Source organism: Prionailurus bengalensis, chromosome E4, assembly GCF_016509475.1.
Source record: "Prionailurus bengalensis isolate Pbe53 chromosome E4, Fcat_Pben_1.1_paternal_pri, whole genome shotgun sequence".
NCBI classification, from domain to species: Eukaryota; Metazoa; Chordata; class Mammalia; order Carnivora; family Felidae; genus Prionailurus; species Prionailurus bengalensis.
The window spans coordinates 23105617-23119434 of record NC_057360.1 but is presented as its reverse complement, the minus strand read 5'-3'; the positions used below and the strand labels follow the sequence as shown (position 1 = coordinate 23119434).

The following is a 13818-nucleotide window of genomic DNA, read 5'->3' as shown; positions in this document are numbered from 1 at the left end:
GTTAAGTTTATTCGTAACCAGAGGAGAGAGGCAGAATTAATGTCAAGGTGGTGAGGAGACCTTGAAATAATGCAAATGGTGAGCAGTAGGAGGAACTAGCATATTTAGCCAAAAGGAAAGAAAAATCAGGTAGGATATGATAACAGTACCCAAATATTTGAAAGGCTGTCATGTAGAAAAATTATTAGTCTTAATCATTGTGTCTCCAGAGGGCAGCTATAGAATGAATAGGTAGCATTTTAAGGCTCAGCGTTAGGAAGAGCTTTCTGAACATTATAAGCTGACTTACTATATCAGGTAGAGGATTTTTCATGAGTGGAACTGTGAAAGTAGAGGCAGAATGAGCATGAGTTTAAAGTACTATAAAGTAGATTTTACTGTGTCGGGCAAGAATTGACCATGCTGAAGACTATTACATTTTCTTTATTCAGTTCTAAATCATAGAACTAAATGTTTAGAAACTTAGTTATTGTTTAGGATTAAGAGAGTTTTCTGTACATTCAGTAATAATTTTAAGCTTTTTATGCCACCTGTAGAGCATTTAGAGTTCAGTGTAGTCTCTTGCTCTCAAGTAGCTTGTATTTTTAAATGAAAATATTCTTGAGCTTTTCTTCTTTTTAATTTTTGAGGAGCCAGTGTGTAATTTCTATTTTGATTATTCTTAGGATTCACAATTCCAAAAAATCAGTTTTGAGATTTACTTCCCCTTCAGATACTGAAATTGTTTTTCTTTCCTTTTTATTCCTAGCAATGTCTCAGGCTGTGCAGACAAACGGAACTCAACCATTAAGCAAAACATGGGAACTCAGTTTATATGAATTACAACGAACACCTCAGGTAATGTAGACTAAGGTAACTAGGGGGAAATATGACACATCTGTAAACTGGTATACATTTTTAGAAAATGAATACTTAAAGGAACATAACGGTGATAATGAATTTATATGCAAGCAGTCTTGACTTGGGTATGTTTGGTTTACACTTCATTGATTAAACAAATAATTCAAGTGCATAGTCTGTACCAGGTCCTAAGCTAGGCACTAGGTGAAGTGGTGAATAAAATAGTTGTGGCACCAGCTTATGGAGTTTATAGACATTAAACAAATATCTATAGAATTGTACATTTTAGAAGTTGCGTAAATGGGGAAAGTCCTCAGTGAGGTAACAGATAATCATGGGAGGGGGCATTAAGGGAGATCATGGAGGTGAAGATGGGGGGCACCTGGCTGGGTCAGTCAGTAGAGCCTGTGACTTTTGATCTCTAGGTTGTGGGTTCGAGCCCCATGTTGGGTGTAGAGATTACTTAAAAATAAAATCTTTAAAAAAAGGTGAATAGGGGAAAGACTGGGGGGGTTCCAGGTTTGAAGGAGATAAACATACTTAAAATTGAACTCATTTTGAAATGCCTATACGTCAGGCAGGCATAGATGCTAACTAGGAGTCTGGCCTAACTGTAAGATTTTGGGTGTGGTCAGCAAATTTTAAGCAGTGAGAATGGATATGATAATCTGGAAACCTGGAGAGAGATGATCAGAAGGGCCCCAGAACTTCAGGGGAGATTCAACATTTAGAAATGAAGTAATGGAAAAGAAGTCAGCAAAGGAAACTGAAAGAAACAGCCAAAGTAAAGAAAAATAGGAGAAAAATAGGGGATCAAAATCTAAGAGGAGTTGTGTCAAGAAGGAGGATGTAGCTACTGTGTTCAGTACTACCTAGAGGATGGGTAAAATGAGGATTACAAAAGTGTACTTTGAATGTGGCAGTGTATGACCTTGACAGGAGTAAGTTTACTTAAATAGATTGTACTGTGTTGAAGGGCAAAAAAGTGAAAATATATAGGCAATTTTTCAGAGAAGTTTGGCTGTGCAGAGAAGCAAAGAAGTGGAGTAAAAACTGGAGGGGAACATGGAACTGGGAAGTTTAAAATTTTGTTTTGTTTATAAGATGGGAGATAGAGGTGTACCAATGATATCCCCCCCGCCGCCCCGGCTCCACACTGCTCTAAGGTGTATCATTCATATTTCACTATAGATAGTAACCCCATGCAGATGCTACTCTAGGCTGGTTTAGTGGAGAGCCAGAGAATGCTGAAGCCTGAGAGCAAAAATCAAAAGAATATACTTGAAAAGGTAGGAAGGGATGTCCCTTTGATAGAAAGAGGCATGTTTTCTCCTTTTAGCAAGAAAGATGATGATGATTTAAAAAGATGTCGTAGAGGAGTGCTTGGGTGGCTCAGTCAGTTAAGCCTCTGACCTCAGCTAAGGTCATGATTTCACAGTTCTTGAGTTTGAGCCCCGCATTGGGCTGTGTGCTGACAGCTCAGAGCCTAGAGCTTGCTTCGGATTCTGTGTCTCTCTGCCCCTCCCATGCTCGTTCATTGATTCATTCATTCATTCATTCATTCTCTCTCTCTCTCTCTCAAAATAAATAAACATTAAAAATAATTTAAAAAGAAAGATGTCACAGAGAGAAAATGAGAGAGCTCTCAATGAAATTTGAGGTAAGATAAGCTTTTCAGTGTTCAGGTGTAGGAAGTTCTGCAGATAGAAGAAAAGGTATAAGATCACATAGAAAAACAAGTTTGTTACGAGAGAATTGCTGAGCTGTGTTGAACACCCATTTAAAGCTGGTGAAATTTAGTGATACTAGTCTGGTTGTATGATTCCCCCCTTTTCTCCCACAGTGCTACACACCTGCACTGGTACAGACATGGAGAACACGGGTGGTTGAGTCCAGGGCTGGGATTTTACTAGGCAAGTTCTAAGGAGGAAGAGGACAGACTTGGTTACTAGCTGAGTCATCATACTTGGGAGTGATGTTTCTTCATCAGAAGTTTGCGTGTGTATTAAATTAAGTAAAAGAAAATACTGAAAGTGCTATAGAGAGGTTGAAACATACTAAGACACTCAAAAATAGTGGTAGTTACTGTAAATGCATTTTACTTGAGTCCTTTATGGACTGTATCTGTAGTTTTTGTTTTTCCTTGTAGGGTCATCATTCTTTGGCCCTGTAGAGAAAACATGTATGGAGAACTAGTGGAAACAAAGTGTCAGTAACATAGAAAGCTCTTTATTTCTTTCTGACCTTCCTCTTCAGTAGCCACCTACTGGATATCTTTCCTTAGTCCATAGGAGTGCCTGGTTGTGACTTTAGAGCTAGGGAAATTTGTACTCAGTGCCACCTTGTGGGAAGGGTGGGTAGTGGTGGTGGTTATGAAGAAAGAAGTCACTGATTTCTCTGCAGCTGGGAGATGTGTTCTGGAATTCTACATTGGACCTCCAAATGCATTTTTGCATTGCAACATTTTTACATGTGACAGTTAGAAATACTAGTACCGGTACTATGGATTAAATTAGTTTGTAGATTAACCTGAGAACCTGAGCACTTTGTATAAAACTACTTTTATGGATCAAGACTTAAGGTTCAAGAAGTGACTTAAAAATTTTTTTTTAATGTTTATTTATTTTTGAGAGAAAGCATGAGCAGGGGAGGGGCAGAGAGAGAGGGAGACACAGAATCTGAAGCAGGTTCCAGGCTCTGAGCTGTCAGCACAGAGCCTGACGCGCAGCTCCAACTCATGAACTGTGAGATCGTGACCTGAGCCGAAGTTGGATGCTTAACTGACTGAGCCACCCAGGCGCCCCTCAAGAAGTGATTTTAAAATCTATAGACCACTTTAAAATTAAGCAGGGATCAATAATAAAGGACAAAACTATGATTCAAGAATATATCAACAGATAGAACAAAATATTTAGTCTTAAAAAGTTTAGAACTAAGCCAGTCACAATTCCACTTATATGAGGTATTTAAAGTAGCCAAATTCATAAAAACAGAAAGTAGAATGGTGGTTGCCAAAAGCTGAGGGGAGGAGAAGGAAATGAGTTGTTTAATGGGTACAGAATTTCAGTTTTAGAAGATGAAAAGGATTCTGGAAATTGGTTATACAATAATGTGAATGTACTTACACATTACTGTGAACATGTATATAAATTAGAGAATATTTGTATTGGAATCTTAAAATCTTTTAATGGATGGTGTGAAATAATATAGTTTGTTAACAGAATGGTGCAATTTGTGAAGATAGAAGGATTAAATTTTATTTAGCCTTAGCTTCCTCATTTTGCAGGTAACAAAACAATGTTAAATTATTATTTAGAGTCACATTAATAGGTCTAGAACTAGAACCGAAGGCATCTGATTCCAAATTCAATGCTTTTTTTGTTAGGCCAAGATGATTTACCATTACTTATCTTTTAAACACATTAATATATTATTTTTAGCCATTAAAATAAGAGCATTGATATTATAACAATGGTGGGGGGTTGAGGGGATTTGGGGGGAAATTATGGTAAAATAAGGTTGGCTGTGAGTTGACAGTGGTGGTAGCTGGGTCATGGGTATATAAATGTTCATTTTGGTCATATTTAGTGCTTTTGCATGTTTGAACTTGTCCATAATAAAATAGGTAGCATTGAATTTTAAAGTGACTCTTCTACAGGAGGCAATAACAGATGGCTTGGAAATTGTGGTTTCACCCCGAAGTCTACACAGTGAATTAATGTGCCCAATTTGTTTGGATATGTTGAAGAACACCATGACTACAAAGGAGTGTTTACATCGTTTTTGTGCAGACTGCATTATCACAGCCCTCAGAAGTGGGTACGTTGAAATGAGTTATACTAGGTACTTAAATTATACCAGGATGGTGCTTTATGGGTATTGAGAAATACATTCTCTAATAGGTATTCATTTGAGAACTAGAAATTCTTCTAAAGTCTAAGTTTTAATTATTGGAGAATCTTTGTTTTGAAACAGTTGATTTTACAGAATTTTAAAAGCTTTATAAAAGCATGAGTATTTGTTTTGAGGAAATTACAAAGCATGAAACCATGGTTTTTCTACTTTTGTATTATATAAAATAATACCCTTATGAATGCTATTTTAATGAAAGGATTGATACATAAATTAATATGTATTAGTGGGTAGCTTTTCCTTGTGGCATGGATATTGGGGAATTTATATTAACAAGAAATAGATTTTTATTTCTAAGATGATTGTATATAAATTATCATTGGGGAGTATTCACATTTTTCTTTGTTAACAAGTTCTGTTGAATGTCTCAAGTTTCCAAAATCTTGCTTACCTGCAAAGAAATTCAGGTTAAATTTCTGTGACTTAAAGGTATTGGAATAAACATAACTATCCAGAAATTGGATATTTTTGTTGTTAGCCCAAAGATACTGACATTGCTTACATTTTCTTTCCCCTCTTTTTATTTAGCAATAAAGAATGTCCTACCTGTCGGAAAAAGCTAGTTTCTAAAAGATCACTAAGGCCAGACCCAAACTTTGATGCACTCATCAGCAAAATTTATCCAAGTCGTGATGAGTATGAAGCTCATCAAGAGAGGGTATTAGCCAGGATCAACAAGCACAATAATCAGCAAGCACTCAGTCACAGCATTGAGGAAGGACTGAAGATACAGGCCATGAACAGGTATATGGAAAAGGAAGCCAGAGATGGTGGCCGTTTTTCTGAATACTTTTATTAAAATACTGAATTTACTTAACAGCCTCCACTTTGGAAAAGATAAAATACAATTGTAAATAGTAGTTCTGCATGGTTACCTTTCCATGTAATATATACTTTCATTTTTAATAGGGTATTCCATTCTATTCTCTCTTGTACCCACTTCTCCCTCCACTTACCATTCCTTTTCTCCTCTTATTTCTATAGCACAACTGCTTAAAAAGTTGTCTGTGCTCATGGTCTCCAGTTCTTCTCACATTCTATTCTGAACCCCCTGTAGTCAGACTGTTATCACACCCTCCCCTACCCCCGTATCCCCTCATCAAATTTTCCAGTGACCTCCACATTGCAAAATCTAATTGCTGATTCTCAGACCTCATTTTTCCATCTTATTTAACAGTATATGACACAGTAAATTTCCTTTTGAATAGTTTTCTTCACCTGGCTTCTGGGAGACGATAATCTCCTGGTTCCTTTTGTATGAATTAGCTATTCCTTAACTCAAATTTAACATGTCCAATACTGAACTTTTAATTTTTTTAAGTTTATTTATTTATTTTGAGAGAGAGGAAGAGAGAGAGTCCTAAGCAGTCTCTGTGCTGTCAATGCAGAGCCCTCATGTAGGGCTTGAACTCATGAACTATGAGGTCATGACCTGAGCGAAAATCAAGAGTTGGACGCTTAACTGACTGAGCCACTGAGGCCCCCATACTGAACTTTTTATTCATACCCTCTACTTTTCTTCATTCTTGATCATTTCAGTTGATGGCAACCTTGTCATTCCACTTGCTTTAGCCAAAAACTTTGGAGTCAGCCTTAACTTTTCTCTTTTTTTTTTCTCACATTGTGCATTTCAGTCTGTGAACAGACTGAAAGTTAAGTCTTAACTTTTTCCATAATGTATCCAAATTGGTCTAGGCCACCACCATCTTTCATTTGAGTATTAAAATAGCCTCCTAATCGGTCTTTCTACTTTCCCTGCTTATCTTTACAAAGTCCATTCTCAGCACAGCAGCCAGAGTGATTCTGTTAAATTGAAAGTCAGATCATGGTTTTCCTTTGCTCTGAAGTCTCTAATATCTATATTCTATTCACTTTCAGGCTAAAAGACCATGATGATGGCTTCCAACACCCTGCATTATTTGGATACTTTCTTACCCTCATTGTTGTTTCCTGACACTTTTTTTTTTGTTTTAAATATAATTTATTGTCAAATTGCTAACATACAGTGTGTGAAGTGTGCTCCTGGTGTTTGGGGTAGATTCCTGTGGTTCATCTCTTTAAATACAACACCCAGTCGTCATACCAACAAGTGCCCTCCTCAGTGCCCATCACCACCCCCCCCCCCCCCCATCAACCTCAGTTTGTTCTCTGTATTTAAGAGTCTCTTAATGGTTTGCCTCCCTCCCTCTCTGTTTGTAACTAACTGGTTTTTTTCCCCCTTCCTTTCCTCCATGGTCCTTTCTGATACTTTCTCATGTATTTAGGCCTCAGTGGGAGTCCTCATTTTCCAAAGTAGGAGATGCCAATAAAGCCCTATCCCAGTCTGATGTTTCTTACCTTGGTTAAACATCAGAATCACGGAAAGTTTTAAAATTCTAGGGCCTCTGGTACCATCCCAAACCAAGTAAATCAGAATTTTTGATTGAGGTTCAAGCATAGCTATTTTTAAAGTTTTAGAAGTCGTTCTGAAGAAGATGTGCTGCATTCTAACTGTATTAAACTGGCCTACAGCTCTGATTAACAAAGTAAAATAAAATGTTGAATGCATATATATATATTTTTTTTTTTAATTTTATTTTTTTAACATTTATTTATTTTTGAGACAGAGACAGAGCACGAACGGGGGAGGGGCAGAGAGAGGGAGACACAGAATCTGAAATAGGCTTCAGGCTCTGAGCGGTCAGCACAGAGCCCGACGCGGGGCTCGAACTCACAGATTGTGAGATCATGACCTGAGCCGAAGCCGGCCACTCAACTGACTGAGCCACCCAGGCGCCCCTGAATGCATATATTTTAAAAGAGTTATATAAATTTCTAAGACTTTGAGGGATTTTAATGGTTGTTCATTTTAGTCTTTAAGCAGGAGAAAGAATCCCCTTTGCAAAATTTTTATAGGTAGTCCTTTGATTTTGTTTGAACGTTTCTGGTGGTGTGAGTACGTGACAAGAGTTCCTTTCATTTGTTCGTTGCTTTTTACAGCTTCCTTGCTGTTCTTCAGACTTCCCCAGCATGCTTTTGTCTCAAGGCTTTTGTACTCTGTAAAGAACCCTTTTCCAGATAATCCACATGGCACTCTCTCTCACTTTCTTCAGGTTGCTAAGTTCCTATCTTCTACTTCAGCACTCCATACCTTTTTACCCTCCCTTCTTCATTTTTCCCTACAGCTCTTATTCTCTGACATTTGTGTGTTACCAATTGCACTAGAATACTATAAGCCCTTAGAGGGTAGAGACTGTCAGTATTATTGATTCTTATTACTCCAGTGCATAGAACCATGGTTGGCTTAAAGTAGCTGTTCATGGGGCACCTGGGTGGCTCACTCAGTTAAGCATCTGACTTTGGCTCAGGTCATGATCTTCAGTCATGGTTCGTGAGTTTGAGCCCCGCATCAGGCTCTGGGCTGACAGCTCAGAGCCTGGAGCCTGCTTCAGATTCTGTGTCTCCTTTTCTCTCTCTCTCTCTCTCTCTCTCTCTCTCTCTCTCTCTCTCTCTCTCTCTCTGCCTGCCCCTTCCCTGCTCACGCTCTGTTTCTCTCTGTCTCAAAAATAAGTAAACATTTTTTAAAAAGTAGCTGCTCAGTAAATATTTTTGAGTATGAATTTTTTGAAGTTCTACCTTTATATTGAATTAAAATTAATTTCTTGTGTGTAGCAGTCTTGATCTTTGTCAAAATACTTCTATTGGATTCTGTACTACTTCTACTAGTTCTTTAAATAGTAGAGGCTAAATATTCACATTCCTAAATACTTTATGGTTCCTCCTATGACATTCAAGTGTGATGGTGTAGTTCTTGAAATGCTATTAGAGTAGTATGTAGTATTGTAGATATGATTTGATATATGCAAGATATAATCTATTAATCTATATTAACATTATTCTAAGAATGCTGCCTGAAATAAATTAATCTAGCTTTGTCACCTGAAACTTTTTTGGAAAGAAGTGTGGGATAAAAATAAATACAGTAAGACAAGTAACCCTGTTAGATTACTTTACAGTCAACTGAAACAACTTTGCTTTTGTTTTAGTTGCAGATTTTAGGAAATGTTTAGGTATGGTCTTTATGTTTTCACTGGTTTCTTTTTGTTTGTTTCATTATTTTGGCCTGTTTGTTTTGAAATATGTTTTAAATTGTGATAAAAAATATAAAATTTACTGTCTTAACCATTTTTAAATATACAGTTCACAGTAATGTGTAAGTACATTCACATTATAACCAATTTCCAGAATCCTTTTCATCTTCTAAAACTGAAATTCTGTACCCATTAAACAACTCATTTCCTTCTCCTCCCCTCAGCTTTTGGCAACCACCATTCTACTTTCTGTTTTTATGAAATTTGGCTGCTTTCAATACCTCATATAAGTGGAATTGTGACTGGCTTAGTTCTAAATTTTTTAAGACTAAATATTTTGTTGTATCTGTTGATATATTCTTGAATCATAGTTTTGTCCTTTATTATTGATCCCTGCTTAATTTTAAAGTGGTCTATAGATTTCATAAGCAGGATTTTGTGTGTGTGCGTGTGTGTTTTGTTTTTTAAAAAGTGAAAGTTCTTGAGCTGTTTTCCCAAGCAGTGGGCTGTTATTTCCTTGTTCTGGCAGTAAACATGTAATTTTTTTCATATACAGGTTGGGGGTGGGCAGTGTGGTAGAATGTGTATCACATCCTAGCTCTAGTTCTGGCACTTACGAGCTTATAACCATGGGGCTTTGAACTTCATTTTCTTTGGTTTTCTCAACTATAAAATGATAATAACTACCTTGACTGTTGTTTTGATGAGTAAATCAGTTGTATAACCAGAGCACCTTGTCCAGTTAGTGTTGTTGTTGCTGTTGTTTAGTGTTTGAGCTTGTTAGACTGCTTTTCTATCCATGCTTGTCATTTAGATACCATCTCGTTTTTCTCATTAGAATAATTTTATATTATATGAGCAGGCTTTGAGTGAGGTTGGCAGGGAGGGAGTGCTTCCCATTCATCTTAAATCTTGTTTCCTTATGAACTTCTAACTAACTAAAAAGGGGCACAAATATATTCCCTCAACTTTTAAATTTTCATTTCTGAATCATGACTTTAGATTTAAAATCTCATAACAAATGATCAAAATACAAATGGCAATAATTCTGATAGTAAATAAAGAAAATTCTTAAGTGAATATAAACATTTGTTTGAGTCATTCAACTATGTATATATGAGTGGGGTTCTTTAGAACTTTCTGGGACATGAGGGAAATAAATGCCATTATCCAACTTGAAGCAAATTCAATTATGAAGACTTTTTTAGAATTCTGAAGTTCAGTAAACGTGTTTTAAAATTGATGTTGAAAAGGTCCAAATGTAAATTTTATGCAACCCCCTTATTTTTCCTTAACTAGATTACAGCGAGGCAAGAAACAACAGATTGAAAATGGTAGTGGAGCAGAAGACAATGGTGACAGTTCTCACTGTAGTAATGCATCCACACACAGTAATCAGGAAGCAGGACCTAGTAACAAACGGACCAAAACATCTGATGATTCCGGGCTTGAGCTTGATAATAACAATGCAACAGTGGCAATTGATCCAGTAATGGATGGTGCTAGTGAAATTGAATTAGTATTCAGGCCTCATCCTACACTAATGGAAAAAGATGATAGTGCACAGACAAGGTAAGTGTGTAGGTTAGCCTTAGATTATCCGAATTTATAATATTTAATTTGGAATTAAAAGGTAGTTTTACATAAGAAGTAAGGGCAGTATTTGTTATATCATTGATTAGCAGCGTTCACTTGGATATTCTGGCTGCGTAGATTGTTATTTACTTCCTTCCTCATGTGCTTCCCATCCACATTTGTGTATCTGAAAGGAATGACACTTCTAGGTAGAGGGAAGAAGAGTTATTTAAATGATACTAAGGTTACCAGTAGGCTCTAGAATTCATGCTGGCAAAGATGGCTGTTTTACCACTTATCTCCACACTGCTGTCATTGAGGTCAGATAAGTATCAAATACTTGTTCAATGAGTGATTGAATGGTATGCCATGCTTAAAAAAATGTTTTTTTCAAGGTTGGTGCTTCTGGGCTCTATCTTAAAAACCAGAAAATCCATCAGTTCTTAGACAACAAGAAATTTGCTCATATTCTTACTATTCCTCTTGCTGCTGTAGTGACATAATTCTGCTCATTGGGGTTGAGGGTTATGTTCTTTTCTCCCTGCAGTTCTCCTTATATGTGTTTGTATTTGTCATTTATATCATTTTTGGATGATAAGGTAGGTAGAACTTTCATGTCCTTGTAGACAGATAGTAAGTTTGTACTTTCCGCTCTTCAGTACCTTTCAATAAAAAGGTTTAGGTAGTAGAGAAATAAATTTCTGATACTATTTCGTGAGTAATTGAGACACTTAACATTTTATTTAGCTTGTTAGAAACATATTCTATAGTTTGAGTATGTTTTTATCATTAATGTAGAAATTAAATTTTTAATTTATTTTTCCAGATACATAAAGACTTCAGGTAATGCCACTGTTGATCACTTATCCAAGTATCTGGCTGTGAGGTTAGCTTTGGAAGAACTTCGAAGCAAAGGAGAATCAAACCAGATGAACCTTGATACAGCCAGTGAGAAGCAGTATACCATTTACATAGCAACAGCCAGTGGGCAGTTCACTGTGAGTATTTAAAAGAATAGCTATTGAAACTGGAAGCACATTCCCCAGCTGAGACTGGCAGGTGGTTTGGTGGGGCCTAATCAAAATGGTTCAGGACCCTGAGACCCTGACAGGATGAGAAATTGCAATGGGGTAGTAGTTACCATTTTGATAGCTTTTGGTTGTTCTTTTATGAATAGTATATGTGACAAGAAGTTTTATCCTAAGATTAAAAAAAAAGGGCTTTTATGTTTGGTACATCTCACTACTGTGCTTTAAGCAGTTTCTAATTCTTTCTTTTTCTGTTTTAGGTATTAAATGGCTCTTTTTCTTTGGAATTGGTCAGTGAGAAATACTGGAAAGTGAACAAACCCATGGAACTTTATTATGCACCCACAAAGGAGCACAAATGAGCTTTTACTAAAACCAAGTCTGAGAATGAACTTTTTTTATAGCCTATTTCTTTAATATTAAAGATGTAACGTCTTTACTTTTATGGACAGAATCTTGGATATGTTGTTCAGTTTTCTTTCTGAGCCAGACTCGTTTACACTATTAGAATCTTTTCCCCTTAATTTAAGATTTCCTTTTTGGAAGGGACTGCAATTATTCAAGACTTCTTTCCTTTTAAAAATAATCTAAGTTGTATGTTTTCACTCACTAAGTATGGTTCCATTTGGAGCACCCTTTTGACCCAGGAATTTTTCATAGTTCTGTATTCTTAAGATTCAGTTGGCTATTCTTTTCCCTCCCCTCCAAAGTTTTTTAGGCCTACAGAATGTTAAATAATACGTATTTTGACTTTTTTTCCTGGAGTCTTGTATATTTATAGTTTTCTATATAAGCTGTAGTATCTTCATGAAGACCAAGGCTCAAATTTACTGTGCTTAAAAGACAATTCTCATAGGATTATTATTTTCATGGTATTTTCTTCCATAAAATCTCATTTTTTAAAAAGGTTCTTTATGAACTTAGTGTCCATTGTCATGCAATGTTATTTTTTTCCATTTTTTCCCTCTAATTTTGGAATTTCTGATCCTGGGAAAGAGAAACAAAATGTCAAGTTCTGTGAGAACTTGGTTCATTTACAGATTTCACTGAAGAAAGAAAAATTGGTCTTATGTAGTCTTCAAGTGTATATTTAAAGAGGTCTTTTTTGTATTAGCTTTACTGTCACTTCAGTTTCTTTATTATGTGTGTTTGATGTTTTTTCCTATTAAAATATCAGAGATATGGAGATATTTTGCACTTTAGCCTTGATGAAAAGTACAAGATATGTTCAAACCTTCCCTAATTCTTTTCTTATTGGTAGCCACGTAAGATTCAAGAATAACATGGCGCATAGAACTAACAATTGGGGGGTGGGGGGAGTTTGCTTCTGTTTGAAAAGTGTGTTCAGCATTTTTGGTGGCCCTGTCAGTTTATAAATTTGGTGCTCTGCTAATCACACTCTAGAGAAGCAAGTTAATGGAGCTTGAGCCCTGCCCTAGTGAAAGATTATTCTGTAGAAGAATGTCAGCAAGTAGGGTAAAGTCATTCTCTTCTTAGTTTTATATTGAGGGACAGTGTTGGGCTTTTGGAGCCAGAAGGCTTTATGAAGACAGATCAGAAATATGATTGACCTTGTGTGTTACTTTCATCACTGTCCTGATTCCAGGTATGTTTCCAAGTTTATAATAATCACAGTATTTACAAATACTTTTGTTTGCATTGAGAAATTAACCCCAGTGGGTTTTTTGTTTGTTTGTTTTTTGTTTTTGGACAGGGGTGAGTAGTCCTTCAGTACCATTGTAACTAAATAACCTGTCTAGTCATTGTATATATTTATCTGTCATTTTTGACAGATTGGGGCCAGCTTGATGTTTTGAATCTTTAGCCCAATATGAAACCTAAAGGCTCATTAAATTTTTTACCATTTTATTGAAAATATTTACAATCTGTTTTTACAGTTTTATTGGTAATCTGTGCCATGAAATTTGAAGACCACCATAAATCAAGGGAAATTTTGTATTCAGTTCCTTTTCTGGTGTAACGTTAAAATTGTATAGATTATTATTAATGCATGTCCACTGAATATAACCCTGGTTTTGTGATATAACTGCTTACATTTTATTGGTGATATTAGATTAGTGGTTGCATTAAATAACTAAATTCCCATTGTGATTAATTGAAATTTTGTCTTGTTGCAGAAAATTATTTGTGAATATAAGCTTTGTGCTTAGAGAATGTTTGTGTTTTGTCAGTATGGGAGGATGTAAATTTTGCATCATTAGTGAATTTATTAGATTTGTAATGCTTTGCAAAATAGAATAGGTATTTGATAGAGCATTGAGTGTAGTGTGTGTGTGTGTGTGTGTGTGTGTGTGTGTGTGTTGGTGGCTTAGGTACTGTTTTACGATCACTACCAATCAAGGTTCTGTAAAGTATTCTCTAAGTGACTTCTA

General features: G+C 36.1%; 1 protein-coding gene across 4 annotated transcripts in view; it reads left to right on the top strand.

Annotated features, from left to right (window-relative positions):
• Positions 1-13547, top strand: part of RNF2 (ring finger protein 2) — a 48204-nt gene extending 34657 nt beyond the window's left edge. For all 4 annotated transcript variants that reach the window (XM_043568892.1, XM_043568891.1, XM_043568895.1 and 1 more), the window contains exons 2-7: positions 749-837; positions 4499-4659; positions 5281-5496; positions 10122-10394; positions 11224-11395; positions 11686-13547. In XM_043568892.1, the coding sequence (XP_043424827.1) occupies positions 751-837; positions 4499-4659; positions 5281-5496; positions 10122-10394; positions 11224-11395; positions 11686-11787 (1011 nt within the window). In that variant the 5' untranslated portion in view covers positions 749-750 and the 3' untranslated portion in view covers positions 11788-13547. The remainder of the gene's footprint in view (positions 1-748; positions 838-4498; positions 4660-5280; positions 5497-10121; positions 10395-11223; positions 11396-11685) is intronic.
• Positions 13548-13818: the final 271 nt, after the last annotated feature.